Here is an 18,858-nt window from a genome sequence, read left to right as displayed (position 1 = left end):
GCGGTTATGCTCAGACAACTTTGAAGCAACTCTTAAAAAGTATAGGTAAAATAGTTCCCTTATTAAATTAAGATTGCTCAGTTTTTTGCTAGCTTTCCAAATAGTCAGCTAATTAAACAAGCAGCAGTGGCTATGTTCATAGATGTATTAAGTGTCTCCTACAATGGTTAGCTAAGAGTGGGCCATGGATGCACTGATTGCAATTTGAATATTGCTGATTTGCTTTTAGTTTCATGAAGAGGTTACTTGGTGCCATTGTAACAATCTGGAAATGTGGCAAAGTTGTTATTATGATGTCTTTCCAAAAAGTGTTGGGTTATAACACTGCATATTTTGCAATTAAGCACCCAAAATTCTTATTATATAGATATTCGACAAATAATGTTGTAATACATTTTTTTTTTAAATAACTATTGTATTTTTAATATTTATGTAGTTTAAATGTGCTGTGCAAGGGCATAGTATTTCAATAACTTTAACTTACTTTTAACCTTTGTTTTTTGTGTGAAAAATTATCTCTCTATCTCTCTCTATATTTATATAAAGAGATAGCTAGATAGATATGTATATCTATCTATCTATATATATTACCTACTGGCGCCCACTAGTAAGTAGTTATAGTTAGGACCTTTTTGCCATTGGAAAATCGCTTTTTGATGTGCATATAATTTTGGCACCGTTTAATGAATCTTCACAAAAGATTCCAAAAAAAGTGTGCTGTGATTCTATTTGTGCTTGGACAGTTTAGGGTTGATCTGTCAGGTAATGGACAAAAAAAATTAGGGGGCAAAAAAAGTATTTTTCCAGTATTAATTTGCATAGAGATTTTAAACATGACTTCAATTCAAACTGCTGCACAGAATTTCACCAAATTTGGCAGAAAGGTAACTCTTGGTCCAGAAAGAACCCTTTTTGTTTCAGTTCATTTGCTTTATTCGATTTTGATTTAAAATCATAAAAGCGTACAGTTAAAAACAATCATAAAAGCATACATACATTAGCACAATATCTGTAAGAAAAAAAAAACATACACCCAGCCTGTGTGGGTAATTTCCTTATTAATTACACGTATTTCAAATGATTAGCATTCATAGTTCTATCGTTACAAAAAGGAGAAAGTTGTCCCATAATATAAGCAAATTAATAGCGCTTTCCACGCTTATAACTATTGTACAGTGGTTCCAGCCTGTTGAAAGCGGAAGGGCCACTACCATTCCATACACAGGCGGTTCTACCCATCAGATAGTTGTACCTTGCCTTTGATCTTGAAGGGGAGATGTATTGCGCACTAGGGTAAAAGTCATGTAAGTGCCAGGTGGATATAGGACCGTCTCCTTCTTGAGGTTGCCAAGTTTGTAAGTATGGGACAACATGTCTGTTCCTAAATTTTACTAACACTAGGTCACCGGGAATGTCTTTTGGGAGGGAGCCTAACCAGCCCACCCTTCTAGCACTCAATATTCGTCCATCAAGGTCGGGTGGAAGGGGTCTATTATTTGCTAGCCAAAACGTAACCTTGTTGAGTAAGTCTTGCTGTCTTTCGGGTTTACCATATGGGAGTGCTGGTACTCCCGCCAGGACAGACACAAATGGGGCAGCCTCCGGGGGTAGATGTATATGGGGTACCTTTGTAGTCTCTGTTCTAGCAAGGTTGTGCTGCGTTGGTATACATTTGGAAGTGACCCTTGGAGCTTTTGAGACTATTGTAGCAGAGTCTAGCAACTGAGTTTGAGCACTTTTGCTTATTGTAGGTGGCTTGGTCTCTTTAAAGGCAGCTGATGGCTGAGAGCGATTTGGTGTTTTGATAATTTTGGTGGGTGGGAAGCTATCCTTAATCCTTTCTTCTATTCCCGTCAGCCTATCCCCTAGAGTGTTAATTTTTTCCAACAAAGGTGATAAGAGGGATTTGACCAGTAGTTCAATCTGGGACAGTAAAGCCTGTTGGGAAGGAGGTACTGTCTGGTCAAACTTTACTGCTGTTTCTGTGGTTAAGGGGGAATTATTAGAAGACAATGAAGACAAAGAGGGGCTTAGGCACAGTTTTTGTAGCTTTGGGTAGTTCCCCTTTTGTTTAACCCCATCGCGCTTCCTTTTAACACAAGAGATCTGTGGGAGTACTGTGCTTTGAGTGTTAACTTTTTTAGGTGAGAGGGGGGGTTCCTGCGGGCAGTCATTAATAGGTAATGTACAGCCACTGATTATGGTACAGGATGGAACACTGTTTTGTTCGTTTAACGGTTCCAATGGGACGTACCTGGATTTACACAGACTATTTAATTCCTCCCACAGTGCGAGGCATTGCGCAGTGCCGGCTGTTTGTGAAGATGATTGTATGCTGGGTGTGGTGGGTGTGCTAACTATGGACTGGGGAGAATCATTTTCTTCTATTTCATCAGGAGTAAGCACTGTTGTCCTATTAAAATGATAGTCTAGTGTCCCTTTGCAAGATCCCCTCTGTGAGGTAGCTTTTTTGGTGACCCCTTTCTGAGTCATGTTATAATTTAGTTATGACTTAGCTGTATATAGGGAATACAGCATAATAACACAGTCTGAGTATTGATACAAGACAGTTCAGGTCCGTTGGTAAGATCAATAGGTGGGTATTGAAAATATAAGAGTATAAATCTATCTACCTCCTCTTTAGTGCGAGCCAAGGGGGGTGGCCCGTCCCGGCCTCCTCAGACCTCTGAGGGCCGTAGAGGGCCCGCCCTTTGCCGGGGCTTAGCCCGGCGCAGCCCGCGCGCTCCCGCGTTGCGGGGGGTGTAGTCCTTCCTTATCAGCGCCTCCGGGCGCACACTGATTGGCTGTGGCGGCGTCCAGCCGCTAGGGATCTTGGGGGATGTAGTTCCCTCTCCCGGCGGCCGCGCTGCGATGTCCTGGCAGCGGCGGCAATGGCGGGAATGGCGGGGCTGGAGGATCGCTCGGACCCAGGAGCACCGAGCAGAAGGTAATGGGCAACTCTGTCCGCAAAATAAAACGCCTCCCCTTTTTGTTATTTGGTCCAGAAAGAACCATTCTTTCCATAGTTTGGGAGTTATAAAAGAAAAAACAAATTTGTAAGTCTGTGGACGCGAAGGCTTCACAAACCCTACTGATCTCGTGCTGAGATCTAATTGGCTTCCAACACTTCAACCAGGAAGTGTTGGCAGGCATCGTGGGACTCGGCCAGTAGGTATTTATAGTTTAGGTAGCTATAGTTAAGACCATGTTTCCATGGGAAAAGCGTTTTTTTTCACATTCCCCCAGTGCTCAAACGTCTACGAGGCCCAGTGTACCCCATCCACAATTATCATCTGGAAATTTCAGGGGAGGGTGGACGCACAGCCCCCTCCCTGGGCCATTCTATGGCCATAGGGATGGCCCCATCTCCCAGGGCCGGCTCTATTGCAGTGTTCCAGGAACCCCAACTTCCAGGACGCCATAGATTCCCTTCCCGTGCGAGCGAAGCAAGGAGAACAAAGGTTTCTCTCTGCCCACACTCTTGCGGGCAAGAAAAAACACAGAATTGTTCCTAGCAGGAGTAGAAGAAAAGTGCTTGCATGGGGTGGGAGCAATGCCAGCTCCTGCTACATCTGAGATTGGTGCTAGCAGGGAAGTTGATGAGAATGACTGGCGTAACGAAAAGTGAGGGGGCCTCCCTGCACGGTACTTAGGGGGGCCCCCTCCGGGCTCAATCAGGAGCTCTCCCGGCCAGAGTTCAGTGCCGATGGGGCCCCTTGGTGCTAGGCCCCCCCCCCCCCCCCGGCACCGCGTGGGCTGCGGGGGCCTGTGTTACGCCCCTTGAGGAAGTGGGAGCTTTGGGGCTTCTCCCACCGCCCCCAACATGCCTCCCTAATGCCTAGAATTACCTCTAATATGCCAGCAGTAACATGTTACCAGGGGTGCCTGCGTAAGACCAGAAGTGCCTCCAATATACCAGGGGCAGACTCACAAGGAAACACACAATATCTCTAATACTGATTCACTGTCATGTACTCACACACACTCATGTGTTCACAGACTGTCTGACTCACATGCTCACTCACTAACTCAATAACATGCTCCTAGTGCCTCACTCACAGTATCTCATTCACATAGTCTCACACACACCCTCATATACAGTCTTACATGTACACTCACACTGTCTAACTTATACACGGTCTCATTCACAATACACCTCACTCACATACACACTGTCTCACTCCTGCTCTACTAACTGTCTCATTGATATTGTCTCACACACACTATCTCATTAACATACTGTTTTCCTCAAATGCTCTCTCACTGCCTCACTCACACACTGTCTCACACACTTTTATGCTGCCTCACGCACATGCTCACTGAGATGCTCACACTTTCTCACTCACACTGTTGCAATCACACTGCCTCAGTTACACAAGATCTCAGTCACATTGTCTCAATCACATGCTGTCGATTTTACTGACTGACCTACTCATACACTATCTCATCCACATGCACACTCACATGCTTGCACATTGTCTCCCATATGCACTCTCACTCACACTGCCTCTTTCACATGCAGTATCACTCACAAGCTCACACTTAGTCTCCTTTATGCTGACTCACTTACACACTGCCTCATGCACATACGGTCTCATTTCCATGCCCACTGACTCTCTCAGCTACTCAGTGCCACTCACATACTCAGTCTCATCCACACTTACACATAATCTCACTGACATACACACTCACATGCTCACTACTCACTCACATACACACTTCCCCACTGACCCACATGCTCGCTCACTCCGGTGCTAAATGTATAGAAAAATATGTGCCAGGGCCCAATTAATTGGAGGCCACTGCAGATTGCACCACTCAATGCTTCTGCCACGGACACTAAATATCACCACACTCCAACAATTATGAATATTTGGACTATTCCAGGTCACTTAAAGTTGTAAGAAGATTTAATGTGCACTGAAGTGAAAAACGTTATGCTCATGTCCCGTCTCTTCAAAACAATCAGACAGCACCACCATGTGGTAGACTGTCATAAACAAGTGATGGTGTTAAGAAAAAGGTGTGAAGTACTGGCCAACACTAGCACAAATTAAACACTGGGCCACTCCTTCTCACTCCGATTCAGATTCAGAATATTTCATTCTGATATAGCGTACATCCATAAAAGGAGCATTAAAATCCATAACAATTAAAACATGTAATATTAAAAAATGGAATGCCAATATATACATAGCAACAAGCAGGTAATAGCCCTACAGTAAAACAGTAATAGCAGCAGGAATATATAAACAGTAAAACCCACATAATATATGATAAACATTGCATCATTCTAAGAACAACCCTAAAAGTAATGCCATATAAGTAGGAGGGTCAGGGGAGAATAGTGCTACATGCCTCCACAGCAGATTTTAAAAAAACGAACCCACATGCAACACAATGTCTAGGTCAGATAATTGCAATAAATAAATAAAAGCCGGTCTCATCTGCCTGTTTTCCCAACATTTTTTTTAAACTAGAATTAAATTATTTTTTTTATATATCTTTCATATTATTTACTAAAAAAAATGCTACATGGATTGTCCAGACTTGCCATCACAGGGACATGCAATGTCATCTACGTTGTGAGCATAATTTAGCGGGAAGCACAACAGAAATTCAACTGTGTCTGCCCTAAACTGAAATAATAATGAGCGTTTCTGCTGCCCATGAACATACCACAGTTAGTTGTTGGTACTGTTTGGCGCAATCCTGCTATGGTAGGCCATAACGCTTGATTTCTTCAATTCCCTGTTAATTCGTTGGGAGTACTCATGGTTGCACGGGGCTTGACGAACATGCTTTTTGTTTAAGGGTATTACAGAATTCAGGCACCGCAAAAGCATGCAGCTGTCCAATGCTAGGATATGCAGGTTTTACATAGGCTAAGCAAGGAATGCTGCGCATGCCTCTTTCACAAGAGAGGCACTCCAAGATAATGTCCCCTGCTAGACTGGCCTCTATATTTCGCCCTATAGCCAGCCATTATAGAGCTGGACGCACATATACAATCTTCCAGAAAGTGCAAGCCCAGCTCTTCCTGGCCGGCGAACCCTGGGGATGAAATGGAGACAGAAAGAAGTCCCCTACAAAAGTGGTGTTCTCCGCACTGAATAGCCGCACAGTTTGACGTGCCTCAAACTTCAGCCCCGTACATTGCCATGGAATACATTGGGACTTGTAAATCTGCAATAACGGGCTGTGCGAGTCACCTCCCACACGCTGCGGAAGGATACATAGCAAGATGTCATTCATTCATTCATTCACACTTACACATGCAAGTTAGTGCACACGCACTCAAGCGCACACACTATATTGAGAGCATTTTTGTTGCTTACCTTCATGTGCCTGCACGGGCCCTGCTTCTGCTCCTCAGGTGCACCTGCTTCCTTTAGAGATCCGGCTTCAACTACTAGAGCGGGAACCTGAGGAGCCGAGCAGTGCCTCGGAATGGGCCCAGCGTGCCGGAGTCCATTCTGACACACTGAGCGCGCGCTAGCTTTCAGCCTCCTGCTTCCTCCAACCCTTTCTAAACTCTACGACAAGCTGGGGAAGCGTGAGGAGACAGACTGATCAGCATGTAGACTCACGCACTGTAATGCTGGAGCCTGAAGCGCGTGGGTTATCTTTAGCAGAGACACTGCAGTGCTGCGTCACACACGGGGAGGCACTGAGGCATGGCAGCCCTGAGGCCAGGACTTGGACTTGCTCAGATGCAGGCGCATGCGCTCGCGGCAGTCATCAGACAGATGTTTCTGCAGGCCTCAGGCTGCTCGATCCTTCTGAGGCTCAGCATGTTTCTACTATATTAACCGTGAATAATGAATATTTCAGAAGGCATCAAACAGTAATCCTAAAGCAAGATGGAACCTTTAAAAAATGGTCACAAATGCTTCCGGGGTGCTCCAGTATCATGGCACCCGTGCCAATGAGTGTGCCACTCCGAGCAAACCAGGGCCATGCACCCATCCCTCACCAGACCGCAGACTGGTACTGTATATGGCATACCACGCCTTCCAATCACACATATGTAATTATATTAACATTTACCCCTCCTTCCACCAGTTTATAGTTTACATTTAAGTAGTGTAGCCCAAGCCTCTACCTTTTTTAGGGCATTATAAAAATAAAAAGATACTTTATGTGTGCAGAAATATTGCAGATGCAAAAATGGTACTCTTTGTTGATAGTTATTTCTCTGCAATGCGGCATACCAGGCAGTAGTAAATGTCAATCAACATGGTAGATATTGGAGGACTAGACAAATGAACAATCGGAATAATAATCATAATTATTATAATAATTGTTATTAGTATTATTATCATTTTTGTTAATAATATTGTTATTTTGTTGTTATTTTACAAGTTTGATAAGAACCCTAACAATGCCAATAATAATTCTTTAAACAGTGCTCACAAACGAAATTGACTGTAAGCACTAGCTGCAAGGTAAAAGACACATTGACTTCTGGGGCTTTTCTCCAAGAATTAGGCATAATAAAGGAATTATACAATAGCCATTTGGGATTTTAAAAACATTTATCGGCATCCGGATGGCTCGGTAAGACAATGCGCAAACAAAGTGATTATAACACTGTAAAGGTCTGTAGAAACAAGAACTTACCAAGTCTAAGAAGAGGTCAGTGGAGAGGCTGTGTATCCTGCTCGAGTGCTGTATCACTCTGTCAAAAAGCTCTGAGACTGTGAGAACATGGCAGCCAGAGCCCACTTGAGCACAGATAGGCATCAAGTGCACCCCATTAAACCCCAGAGCCAGACACAGCATTACCAGAGCGAAGGCATGACCTGGGAAGAGAAATACAAGAGTCATGTAGACGGGCTTCCTACTCACCCCTGGACCCAACTCTATTATTATAACTAGTGCTTGAAATGGGAAAATAGAAGTGCAGTTACTCTGCACTAGAGTACCTGTTTGTTTCTGAAAAGTTCCGGTACTATCCAATTAAAAGTATTGCATTTCTCTTGAGAAGTGCCGGTACTCTTCCTCTCAAAATAAAAAAGTACCGGTACTCCATACCGGACAGTACCGGCCCATTTAAAGCACTGATTATAAGACATACCTCTGTCCATCCTCTGCTGGGGTGTTCACAGGCTGGCCTGCTGGTGCGGACCCTATGGTGGTAGTCCTGCTTGGGATGCGCCGAGGCCTCCTCGAGCCCCATATGCCGTATATATAGGGCATGCAATGGTCAATGACATTCATCATATGGATCACAGATTAACAGGAGCAGTGTGGCTGCGTATACATTAGTCACTGCGCCTCTTCCTTACGCATCAGAAGGAAAGTGCCCGCAGCACAGCTGAGCAAATTAGGCAAAAGCAACGTAAGAAAGGGAGTCCCTACCAAGAATCACTTTAGAAAGATTCATTTACGAACCACTTGCTAATTTCTTGAGATGACGTAGGTATGCCCTTAGCTCTAGCATGCTTAGCAAGCCGTGGTGGAAGGGCTAATAAATAAATATTTAAAGCGGCAGCGTCACTCAGCCGTTTAGAGCCGGACTGGCAGCACAGAGCGGCCGTCACTCAGTGACGAATGCATCGAAGACATGATTTTTCAGCATGGTCTGAACTGACGTGCATAGCCCCATTACAGAACGAGGGGAAGTGCCACCAGTCTTACCAGCCCTCCCAGTGCCCAAATCCCGTCACTCCTCCCCCATGAGGTAATCACTGCTGCCTGCCTCATCAGTTCTTCAATCTACCGCCTTGTTATGGGACCCCCAGTGCAGCGCAGCAACATAATGTATGCACCAACACGATTTTCTCTGTTGTTTTCTGAGGGCTTTTGAGGGGCCCCTGGAGGCCCTGAATTAGTTAGAGATTTAGTGGGCTCCACTATCTCACAGATTTGCAATCACCTTATATTTTTCCAAGATCAGGGATAACCTTTTCAGAGATATTTTAAACTTAAATTGATTTTTTATTTATTCGGCCAAAAACTTCTGCAGAGGTTCCATAAAAAGTAAATACCAATTTAGCAATGTATAGTAACGTAAACCAGAATTTAGGAGGAAGGGTGGGGATAACATATTACAGGACGATTCCAATATCTACATCTCTGTCAATCTATTTAATAGAGTGGTTTCTACATTAAACATTTAGGGTCCGACTCAGAAGGCTTGCCCTACCTCTAAGTCAGACTTACTCCAGAAAAATGTAATATGTCTCAGTTACACCTTGGTGGTGCTGCAAAACGGTTGCAAAAATCCTGAGCGCTTGTGTTTGTACCAACACCAGGGACTAAACACACTATTGCTGAGATATAGCTCAAAGGCAGATGCACTTACAAATATTTTGCATTCACACTGAACACTCTACCTCGTTTTAATTTCAATGAAAATAAAAAACAAGATTTGGCAAAGCCAATAGGGCGCGCCTTTCAGATTTATTGACTTTTACAAGGCAGTATGATGATGCTGTTGTTCAGCATCTGTAAAAAGCATTTTTGCTCCTACTGTGGTGCCACATGGCCAAAAGTAGAAAACAAAAGCAATGAGGCGGGCGCATCATTTTAAGGCAGAGGGACTTTCAGCAAGTTGCTGACTTTCCTTCCCCAAAAACTTAAAATATGAAATATTGACCATGCAGCTGAGGGGACTCGATGAATGGGTAGAGAGATTTGCTGTTGTTGGTGGTGGTGGTGGTGGGGGGGGGGGGGGGGGGGGAATACCAACAAAACAAAGGCTGGGTGGCACGCATGAGGAAGAGTTCAACATGGAGGGCTGGGGGAGAAGCACGCTCGTATGTAGTATGTATGAAGAAGTTAAGATGTCTGACTTTCGTGTGGTTCTCTAAATGAGTACCATAATGTAGACATATGTGAAATCAACATTTGCAAGTGTAAAAAGATATGTAAGTGTCATGCATTAGTGTGATAGAGAAAGGAGAAATATACAGAAACATTGTTTACTGCAACTCTGTTAATCAGGGGAGTAGCCAGAAATTTAAAATATCCCCCACTTTGAACCCAAGCTCTGATGGCACCAAACAAGCAAGGCATGCGAGTGTGGACCTTTCTCGAAGAGCTCCCTTGCCTCTTTCATCCAATCATCAATAGATTTACCCTTTCACACTTCCATCCACCCGCTGATATCCATGATTCAGTTTTACCCACTCTCAGCCATTCATTCTTTGATCCATCATTCAATCTTTCCCATTCTGTCATCCACTGGTCATTCCATCCATCCACATATCCATCCATACAGACATCCATTATCTATGCTTTCTTTCATCCATCTACATCAATCCACCTATACATCCATCATTTGACTTACCCATCCATCAATAAAGCCTTTAATTCATCAATCGATCCTTTTACCCATCCATTCATTCATCCATCATCCTGCCTCTCAGATTTCTATTTACTATGCCGTCCATCCATCCTCTCAAATAAAAATTTACTCTGACATCCATCCATCCACCCATCCTCGCATATCCCCATTTTATCTCATATCATTTACATCCACCTACCCATTGATCCATCCTCAGATTTCCATTTACTCTGCCATCCTTTCACCCATCTATCCATCTTGTAAGATTTCAATTTACTTTGCCCTCTTTTCATCAATCGACTATCCATCCATTTATCCACCCCTCTCAGATTTCCATTTACTCTGCCATCCTTTCATCCACCCATCCATCCTATCAGATTTCCATTTATTCTGCCATCTTTTCATCCACCCATCCGTCCTCTCAAATTTGCATTTACTCTGCCATCCTTTCATCCTTTCATCCACCCATCCTTTCAATCACTCATCCTTCCATCCTTTCTGCCCCCAAACTTTTCACCCATTCATCCATCCTTTCACTTACTCATGCATCCACTTGCCCATCCTCCTCTCCATTTTCTATTAGCCTTTCCTTCTTTCAATGATAATTATAAGCTTTTATCTGCCAAGTTGCAGATAACAGTCCCATAAAAAAAAAACACCCCCTCAGTAGCTGGTAAAGCGCGAGTTCAGGATGCCCCTGCATCCATCCATCTACACATTCATCCATCCTCTCAGATCCCCCATTTAATATTTCGATCTTTCATCCAGCCCACCCATTCATCAATCAATAAATCAATCAATCAATCAATAAATCAATTAATCAGCATTTGTAAAGAGCAACACTGTCACCCCTAGGGGTATCTGGGTGATGTGCCTCCATGGAAGAGTCAGGTCTTAAGTTTCTTTCTCAAGTCTGCCACCAACGAAGGGGCTGTACGGAGCTGGAGGGTAAGATTGTTCCAGGTCTTGGCAGCGATATAGGAGAAGGAGCGGCCATCGCTGAGGCTGCAATGGATGTGGGGGGTGTGTGTGAGAGTAAATGAGGAGCAGCGCAGGTATCGAGAGGGTTGGTGGAAGTTCAGTCAATGGTTGATGTAGAGCAGTCCTGCATCATGGAGGCCTTTGTAGGTGTGCATGAAGTTCTTGAACTTGCATCTCTTCTGAATGGGGAGCCAAGGGACGTCTCTCAGGTGAAAGGTAATGTGGACTCATTTGGGGAGGTCCAGAGGAGTCTGGCTGTAGCATTCTGTATGGGCTGGAGTCTTCTGTGGAGCTGTGTAAAGATGCCGGCGCAGAGGGCGTATCCATAGTCGAGGCGGCTGGTGATGAGGACCTTAGCGACGGTCTTACTGGTGTTGGTTGGGAACCATCTGAAGATTCTGCAGAGCATGCGAAGTGTGTAGAAGCAGGAGGAGGTGACTGCGATGACTTGTTGTTTCATGGTCAGTTGGCTGTCAAGGATGATACTGTGGTTGCGTGCAGGGTTGGTCAGTGTGGGTGTAGGACCGAGTTCTACAGACCACAAGCTGTGGTCCCATGTGGAGGTGTTCTTCCCGAAGATCAGTACTTCATTTTTGTCACAACTGAGTTGAAGACAGTTGTCTCTAATCAATTTGGCTACGCTGGTCATGATGATGCAGAGGTTGGTTTTGCCATTGGAGGAGTCCTCTGTGATCGAGAGGATCAGTTGAGTGTCATCTGATTAGAAGATATGTTGAGTCCATGGAATCTGACAATGTCTGCGAGGGGGGGTTGTGTAGCTTTTGTAAAAGGTGGGGCTGAGGGATGATTCTTGTGGCAGGCCACACATGATGTCTTTGGGTGCAGAGGTGAAGGGCGGTAATTGGATGCTCTGTGTGCATCGATTTTGTCCATCCTCAGAATTCCATTTACTCTGCCAACCTTCACCCATCCATCCATCCTCAATCCATCCATACATCCTCAATCTATCCATCCTCACAGATTCCAATTTACTCTGCCCTTTTTTCATCCATCATCTATCCATTCTTCCATCCATCCATCCATCCCTCTCAAATTTCCATTCATTTAGTCATTTATTCATCCACCCATCCCTCCTCTCAGTTTTCCATTTACTCTGTCCTTGCATCCAGCCATCTAGCCATCATCTCACACACTCATCTACCCATCCTTTCACCCACTCATCCATCCTTCATTTCACCCTTCCTTACTTTCACCCATCTATCCACCCTTTCACAAACCCATCCTTTTCCCACTCATCCATCCAACCTTTCATCCACTCATCCTTTCACCCGTCCAGCCATCCTTTTATCCACTCATCCTTTCACCCATCCATCCTTCCACCCATCATTTATCCTCCTAGCCTTTCACCCACACATCCTTCCCTTCTTTCATCCACCCATCCTTTTGCCCACTAATCCATCCATTGTTTCATCCACCCACAGTTTCACTCACTGATTCACCCTTTCACTTACTCATGCACCCACTCGCACATCCTCCTTTTCTCTTAGCCCATCGTTCTTTATTTTAGCAATAATTATAAGCTGTTATCTATCAATCTGTTAAATTGAAGCTGTAGCTGGTAAAGCAGGGGATTCCCAGCGAAACCAGCTCCTAATCTTCAAATCAGAATAAAAAAGTAGAGGGTGTCGTGGGGACTTGAAATGTAAATGACCTACATTGTGTTTGCAGTACGGAAGTGTTAAATTAGTGGCGAGCGGCAGGCAATGGAAATCATTGTACACATCAAGAAATGAGTAAATCCTGTAAAAGGTATCGTGGTTGAAAAAACACCAACATACCTATATTTCGGTTGCAAATTATTCAAGCTCCACCTAAGTTTAGGGTGCACACGTTGACGGACCGGAGTAGGACATTTGGTAGCACCACTTACAGCATATGGAGCTATGACAATGTAAAACGTTATCCTCTTTTACATTAAGTCTAGACATTGATAGGGCAAGCAGAGCGGTACTGCCCTTGCCCAAGGGCTATTTATGTGATCTCCTTCATCCTCCTTGGTGCCCAGTTTGTAAGACATGGCATTCACCCACGCCTCACATTCACCCACGCCTCACATTCACCCTCGACATAGCACAGCTCTCCTAGCATGTGTCATGCCACGTGAACTGGGAGAGTGTTTACATTTTGTGGACATTTGCACAAGAGCTTTACGTAATATGCACATGGATACTTACACAGGCGCGCAACACCCTTTGGGCTGAAAGGGCTTCAGCCCCCCCCCCCTGGTGTGTCTCAGCCCGGGGTGCTGCAGCTAGAGTTGCTGTGGCCTTGGCTGGGCAGTGTCTGGAGTCTTATCTCCAGCACGCCCGCGTTTTTCACAGGCCTTTAAAGATCATTTGCATATTTACATACATTTGTAAACTGGTTACCGAGGCTTGGTAAAAAAAAAATGGTTCCAGTACCTCCTGGACCACCACTCTGCCTATTTTTTACTTTGTATATTATATTTATTGCCGTAGTGTGAGAATGCATTACATGAAAAGGAATAAACAGTAGGGTTGCCAAAAAAAAATGGCAGCCATATGTTGTTTAAAGAGCCTTCAAAAATCTCGTCTTGACACTAAATAGGGTTATAAATAAAAAAGTATTTATTCATTTGTAATGTGACTTCTCTGTCTTTGTTCCCTTTAATTATCAGTCATGGATCATTCAGGCAGCCCTAGAACACAATTAAAAGTGCTTTCTATTTATATTTGTGGTTCGAAGTAGGCACACATAAGTGCTGAGAATACGGCTATAGGTGACTGCTTATTTTTGTACGGTCTACATCAAAATAATAAGCTGGCAATCCTGATCATAAGACTGGAAGTTTGTTGCAGGATCAGCGATCCCTAATGAATGCCATAATAGCAGGGCTTTAAGTGGACCTGGTCCTGCTGGTGCTCAGCGCCAGCAGTTCATAAAAGCAGGCGCTGAGACGGGTACCTATCGAGCTCTCCATTTTCACCCTCACATTCAGACTGGAAAAAAAAATCTTAACTCTGCAGCAGTTCACTGTTTTGATGTAATTTTTATTTGTTTGCAGGTCTATATTGCTAAACTTGAAGTGCTTTATTTGAGCACCAACAAGCACACCTTCATTTAATTTTTGTTAGGCAGGGACGATTAAGTGATTTTCCCAGAAACACAGGATGTTGAGCTGAGACTCAAACCTGCTTCCTCAGCTCCAAAGTTGGCAGCTGTAGCCATTACGCAACAACCTCTTGTACAAGAACTAAAGCATTTTCAATATTATATACTACAAAGCCATAGTTGATTGTATGCATGTATTATATTTATCTAATGCAACTAACAACCTTTGACAAAGTCAATAGTCCTGGCTTGTTGTAGGTGTAATGTTACATGTGGAGGCAATAACAGAAGCAGGAAAATACCAGTCAGGCGGCATATTGCTGAGCACAGATTCTCAGCATAAATGTTTTAGGCCACACCCTTAATTATATCACCCCTATGAGAGACCCCTGTAGGAATCTGGCTCTGTATATACTATACAAAATATGAGGTATAGTGTGCAGTGAAACCCCAAAGGTAGGCAGAGGTAAAAGTAGATAGCACCTTACTATCTATTTGTGGTAGTGTGGGCAAGCAGTAAGGGTTTATCAGAGGGTGGTGTTAAGTATTTATTGTACACACTCAGGCAATAAATGATGTCACATACTCAAAGACTGAACTCAGACCAATTTCTTTGTATAAAAATGTTATTTAGTTCTTTTATTTCTAAAACCAAGCCAGGCCTGGTGCGGGTAAGTGAAGTAATACTTTGCAAAATCTTATGCAACGATTTACAGTTGAATGCAGGTTCAAATGCAGCTGGTTTATTTACAGGTAAGTCAACAGTTCAAAATTACTTTTCAGTTACTTTACAGATTACTGTGCACATTACTTTTTAGATTACTTTTAAAGTTCCTTTTGCTAATCAGTGTGACATGCCTATTATCACACTGAGACATTTCCTAGACAAAAGGTAAGCAATTCAGTTTTTACACATATGCAGTTATTCAATGTTTCATACAACCAACTCCATACAAAAGCAGTCAATGCAATCCTATGGGAGGAAATTAAGTTATCGGTTTGCAGGTAAGTACTGGTTTGTGGGAGTTGTTATTCTAGGGTTAGAACCAGGCTTCCCCCAGGGTTGAGGATGCACTCTCAGAACACCCTCAGCAGCACTAGGGCGACCGGGTGCAGAGTGCTGAGGCCCAATGTAATCCAATAGGGGATAAGGGGCCTCTGGTTGATGGCTGCTCAGAAGCAGGCCACAAGATTGTGGGAGCAAAGCTCCTGGTGTTAGGCTCAGGGCAAAGGGGGGTCCGGGTTAGCACACAAGGTGCACCCACAGCGGCACAGGGGTGGCTGGGTGCAGGGTGCTGTTTTGGCGTCAGTTGCCCTGTTGTTTTAAATGGGAATTACCCATTATGGTTTTTTTAATTTTTTAATTTTATTTTATTTTTTTTAAAATTTATTTTTATTGCTGAAAACACAGAAAATACCAGCCTGTAAGGAGTACTTCAGCTGATTCAAATTTGGAAAGATTATGCACGGTTGTTACAGTATCACACGGTCATTCAGCCCACACCCCGGAGGTCGGGCGGCAAGCGTAGATTGCACGGTAAAGCATACTTTCCAGAGCCAGTTTAGACATTCAAAGTCCTGTAAAAACTTCTGCTTTTTTCTTTTTAAACCCCAACTATCCCCCCCCATTGTACATTTTAACTGAAACCACTGCTACAGTAATGTGATGAGCAACTTCTTACCCCTCCTGCTGCATTCATGATAGGTTCTCCGGATGCACCAGCATAGTAGTGTGCAGCATATCTACCCCCGTCCCGACACCCACCACCCGTAACCTCAGTCTGTAGAGTTTTGTGTATTTCGTAACTCACTCCGGCCTGCCAGGGATCTCACATAGGGCTGTATTACCCTTTCTGCTCCGCTCCGAAGTTACAATCGCGATCTTGCAACCCCCCTCTCATCTGGTGTACTCCCTCACTGCCCTCCCTCCAGTCCATGGTATTGCCTCCACTTGGCCCACACTCTGCGGAACTTTTTGGAGCAGCCTCTCGCCTTATATGTCACTCTTTCCGCTGCCATATAAAGGTCTAGCCCTCGTCTCCATTCTTCAATGTCTGGTGTCTCTGTGACCCCCCAATATTTTGCAATGTCTCTTTTTGCCACTACCAGTGCTAGCACCAAGAAAATGAGCAGTGGGCGGGGCAGATCCACCTCATTCGTCATGCCCAACAGGGCCAGCTTAGGCTCCGGCGACAGTTCCACCCCCAGGACTTCCCCCAGGTCAGCAAAAATGTGTGACCAATAGGTTTGTATGTTCGCACATGCCCAAATGGTGTGGTAGAAGTTCCCTTGTTGCTGACGACACCGAAGGCAAGCTGGGTCACTTATTTTCCCCTTTTTAAGGAGCCGTGTTCTATCAAAGTACGTTCTGTGGAGTACATTTAACTGAATTAGGCGTAGCCTCGATTTAATTGCTACTTCCCGGGGATGCATGAGGATGATCTCCCAGTCCAGATCTTCCATGACCCCCACATTCGCCTCCCATTTGCCCCTAAGTGTCGTCAAGTCACCTAACATGTTATTTGTCAGAGTCTTGTATGTGAGGGAGACCGCCTGGCACGTTATCTGTTCCTGGAGGAGTCTGCCCTCCAGCGGCGCGTACTCAGGTATTTCCGTGAGCGTGATGTTTGGGCCCTCCACGCATGTCTCAGCTGTGTGTATTTGAACATTTGTGTGTGGTGCAGCCCAAACTCCGTCCGTAATGACTGGAAGGATTTCAGTTCTCCCCTGGAGATCACATCCCCTATACTCGATATGCCAATATCGTCCCACCTCTGGAAGCCCCGCAGCTTACAAAGTTCTGGTAGCCATTGGCAGTGCCACAACGGCGTCTGTCTAGTGGGTATCGCCTCACAACCAATTCGTTTCGAAGCATTGAGCCAGGCTTTTAGTGTAATAACAGTCGCCGGTAGGAGTGACGTCCTCGCCCTACCACCATATAGATAATATAGTATATTTTTGGGTGACATTTTGTATCTTTCGAGTGCATATCTCGGGTGGTCCGCCGGTGCATGGATCCACTCGTTTACCGGAGTCAGGTGTTCCGCCCATTAGTAGGCCTCCAGGTTGGGAAGCGAGATCCCCCCACTGTATTGGTGCCTCTGGAGCGTCTGCAGGGCTATCCGCGGTTGCTTTCCTAGCCATAGAAAGGTACGGAGATCCGCGTGTATCTTTGGTATCGTCGTGGCCGGGAGTGGGTAGTATTCATTTTGCAGCGCGTAGAGGAACTTAGGTAGGGTAATCATTTTGTACATTGCCGCCCGGCCCAGAAGGGTGAGCGGCAGCTGTTTCCATCTATTCATGTCCGCCACTGCATCTCCCATAATCCGTTCTATATTTTTGGAAAAGGAGAGTTTCCTGTCTAGGGTAATATGTATGCCCAGGTATTGGAAGCCTGTGGCGGTAGTGACCAGTCGCTCGGGCAGGGTCCCCCACTCCTCCTTCCCCTGTGGATCGTATATAACTGACTTATACCAATTGATGGTATGGCCTGCTCTCGCTCCGAAATTGTCCAATTCCCTAAACAACTCCGGCACCGTAACGTCCGGTTTAGTGATGTACAGTAGGACATCGTCGGCATAGAGGGATATTTTTTCTTGGACCGCAGCTGAGGCCTCTCGCGAAAAGCTGTGAATATCCGGGTTCCATCTTATGTTCAGTGCCAGTAATTTGATGGTTAGTGTGAATAGAAGGGGGGATAACGGGCAACCCTGGCGCGTGCCCCTCTCAACTCGAAATTCGCGGGATAATTTCCTGTTCACTCTCACTCGCGCTCTCGGGGCCGTGTATAGGAGCTATATCCATCCCCGAAATTTTGGTCCGAAACCAAATCGTTGAAGCGCCGCCATGAGAAATGGCCAGTGCACCGCGTCGAACGCTTTTTCGGCGTCGAGTGAAAGGAACCAGTGGGGTTCACTCCTTTCTTTGACTTCCTGCAGCCAGTTGTGCGTACGTCTGAGGTTTAATTTGGTCGCTCTATCTGGCAGAAACCCCGATTGGTCCATGTGGACGAGGTCCGGGACTACTGATCTCAGGCGAGTAGCTAAGATGGTAGCTATAATCTTCACCTCTATATTGAGGAGAGAGATCGGGCGATAGGAGGCACACTCCTCCTTAGGTTTGCCCTCCTTGTACATCGGCACAATGGTGGCCAGTGCGAGGTCTGGTGGCAGGACCCCCTCCTGGTACGATTCGGTGAAGAGAGTTTTAAGGTGTCGCGTTAGGAGATCGGTCGCTTTTTTAAAGCATTCCGCTGGGAATCCATTTGGTCCCGGTGTCTTACCCGATTTTAGTTTTGTTATTGCTTCCGATATCTCGTCCAGCGTGATATCCGCTTCCAGTATCGTACATGTTTCGGAGGACAGTGTTGGGATCTCAGTCTGTTCCATATATTGTAACGCCACTTCTGTGTCCCCCAGGGCTCTGGCTTCATAGAAGCGTTTGTAGTGGGTCGCGAATGCCTCAGCTATCTCCCCATCCATGTACACCAT

The 18,858-nt window shown here is 45.0% G+C and overlaps 1 protein-coding gene across 1 annotated transcript in view; it reads right to left on the bottom strand.

Moving 5' to 3' along the window:
- LOC144763162 (prolactin-like) overlaps positions 1-18,858 on the bottom strand; it is a 27,775-nt gene extending 8,917 nt beyond the window's left edge. The window contains exons 1-2 of the mRNA XM_078648495.1: positions 18,651-18,858; positions 7,624-7,805 (exon numbers count right to left, since the gene is read on the bottom strand). Of these exons, the coding sequence (XP_078504621.1) occupies positions 7,624-7,805; positions 18,651-18,858 (390 nt within the window). The remainder of the gene's footprint in view (positions 1-7,623; positions 7,806-18,650) is intronic.

This window comes from Lissotriton helveticus, chromosome 1_1 (assembly GCF_964261635.1).
Source record: "Lissotriton helveticus chromosome 1_1, aLisHel1.1, whole genome shotgun sequence".
In the NCBI taxonomy this organism is placed as follows: Eukaryota; Metazoa; Chordata; class Amphibia; order Caudata; family Salamandridae; genus Lissotriton; species Lissotriton helveticus.
This window is presented reverse-complemented; position numbering and strand designations above follow the sequence as displayed.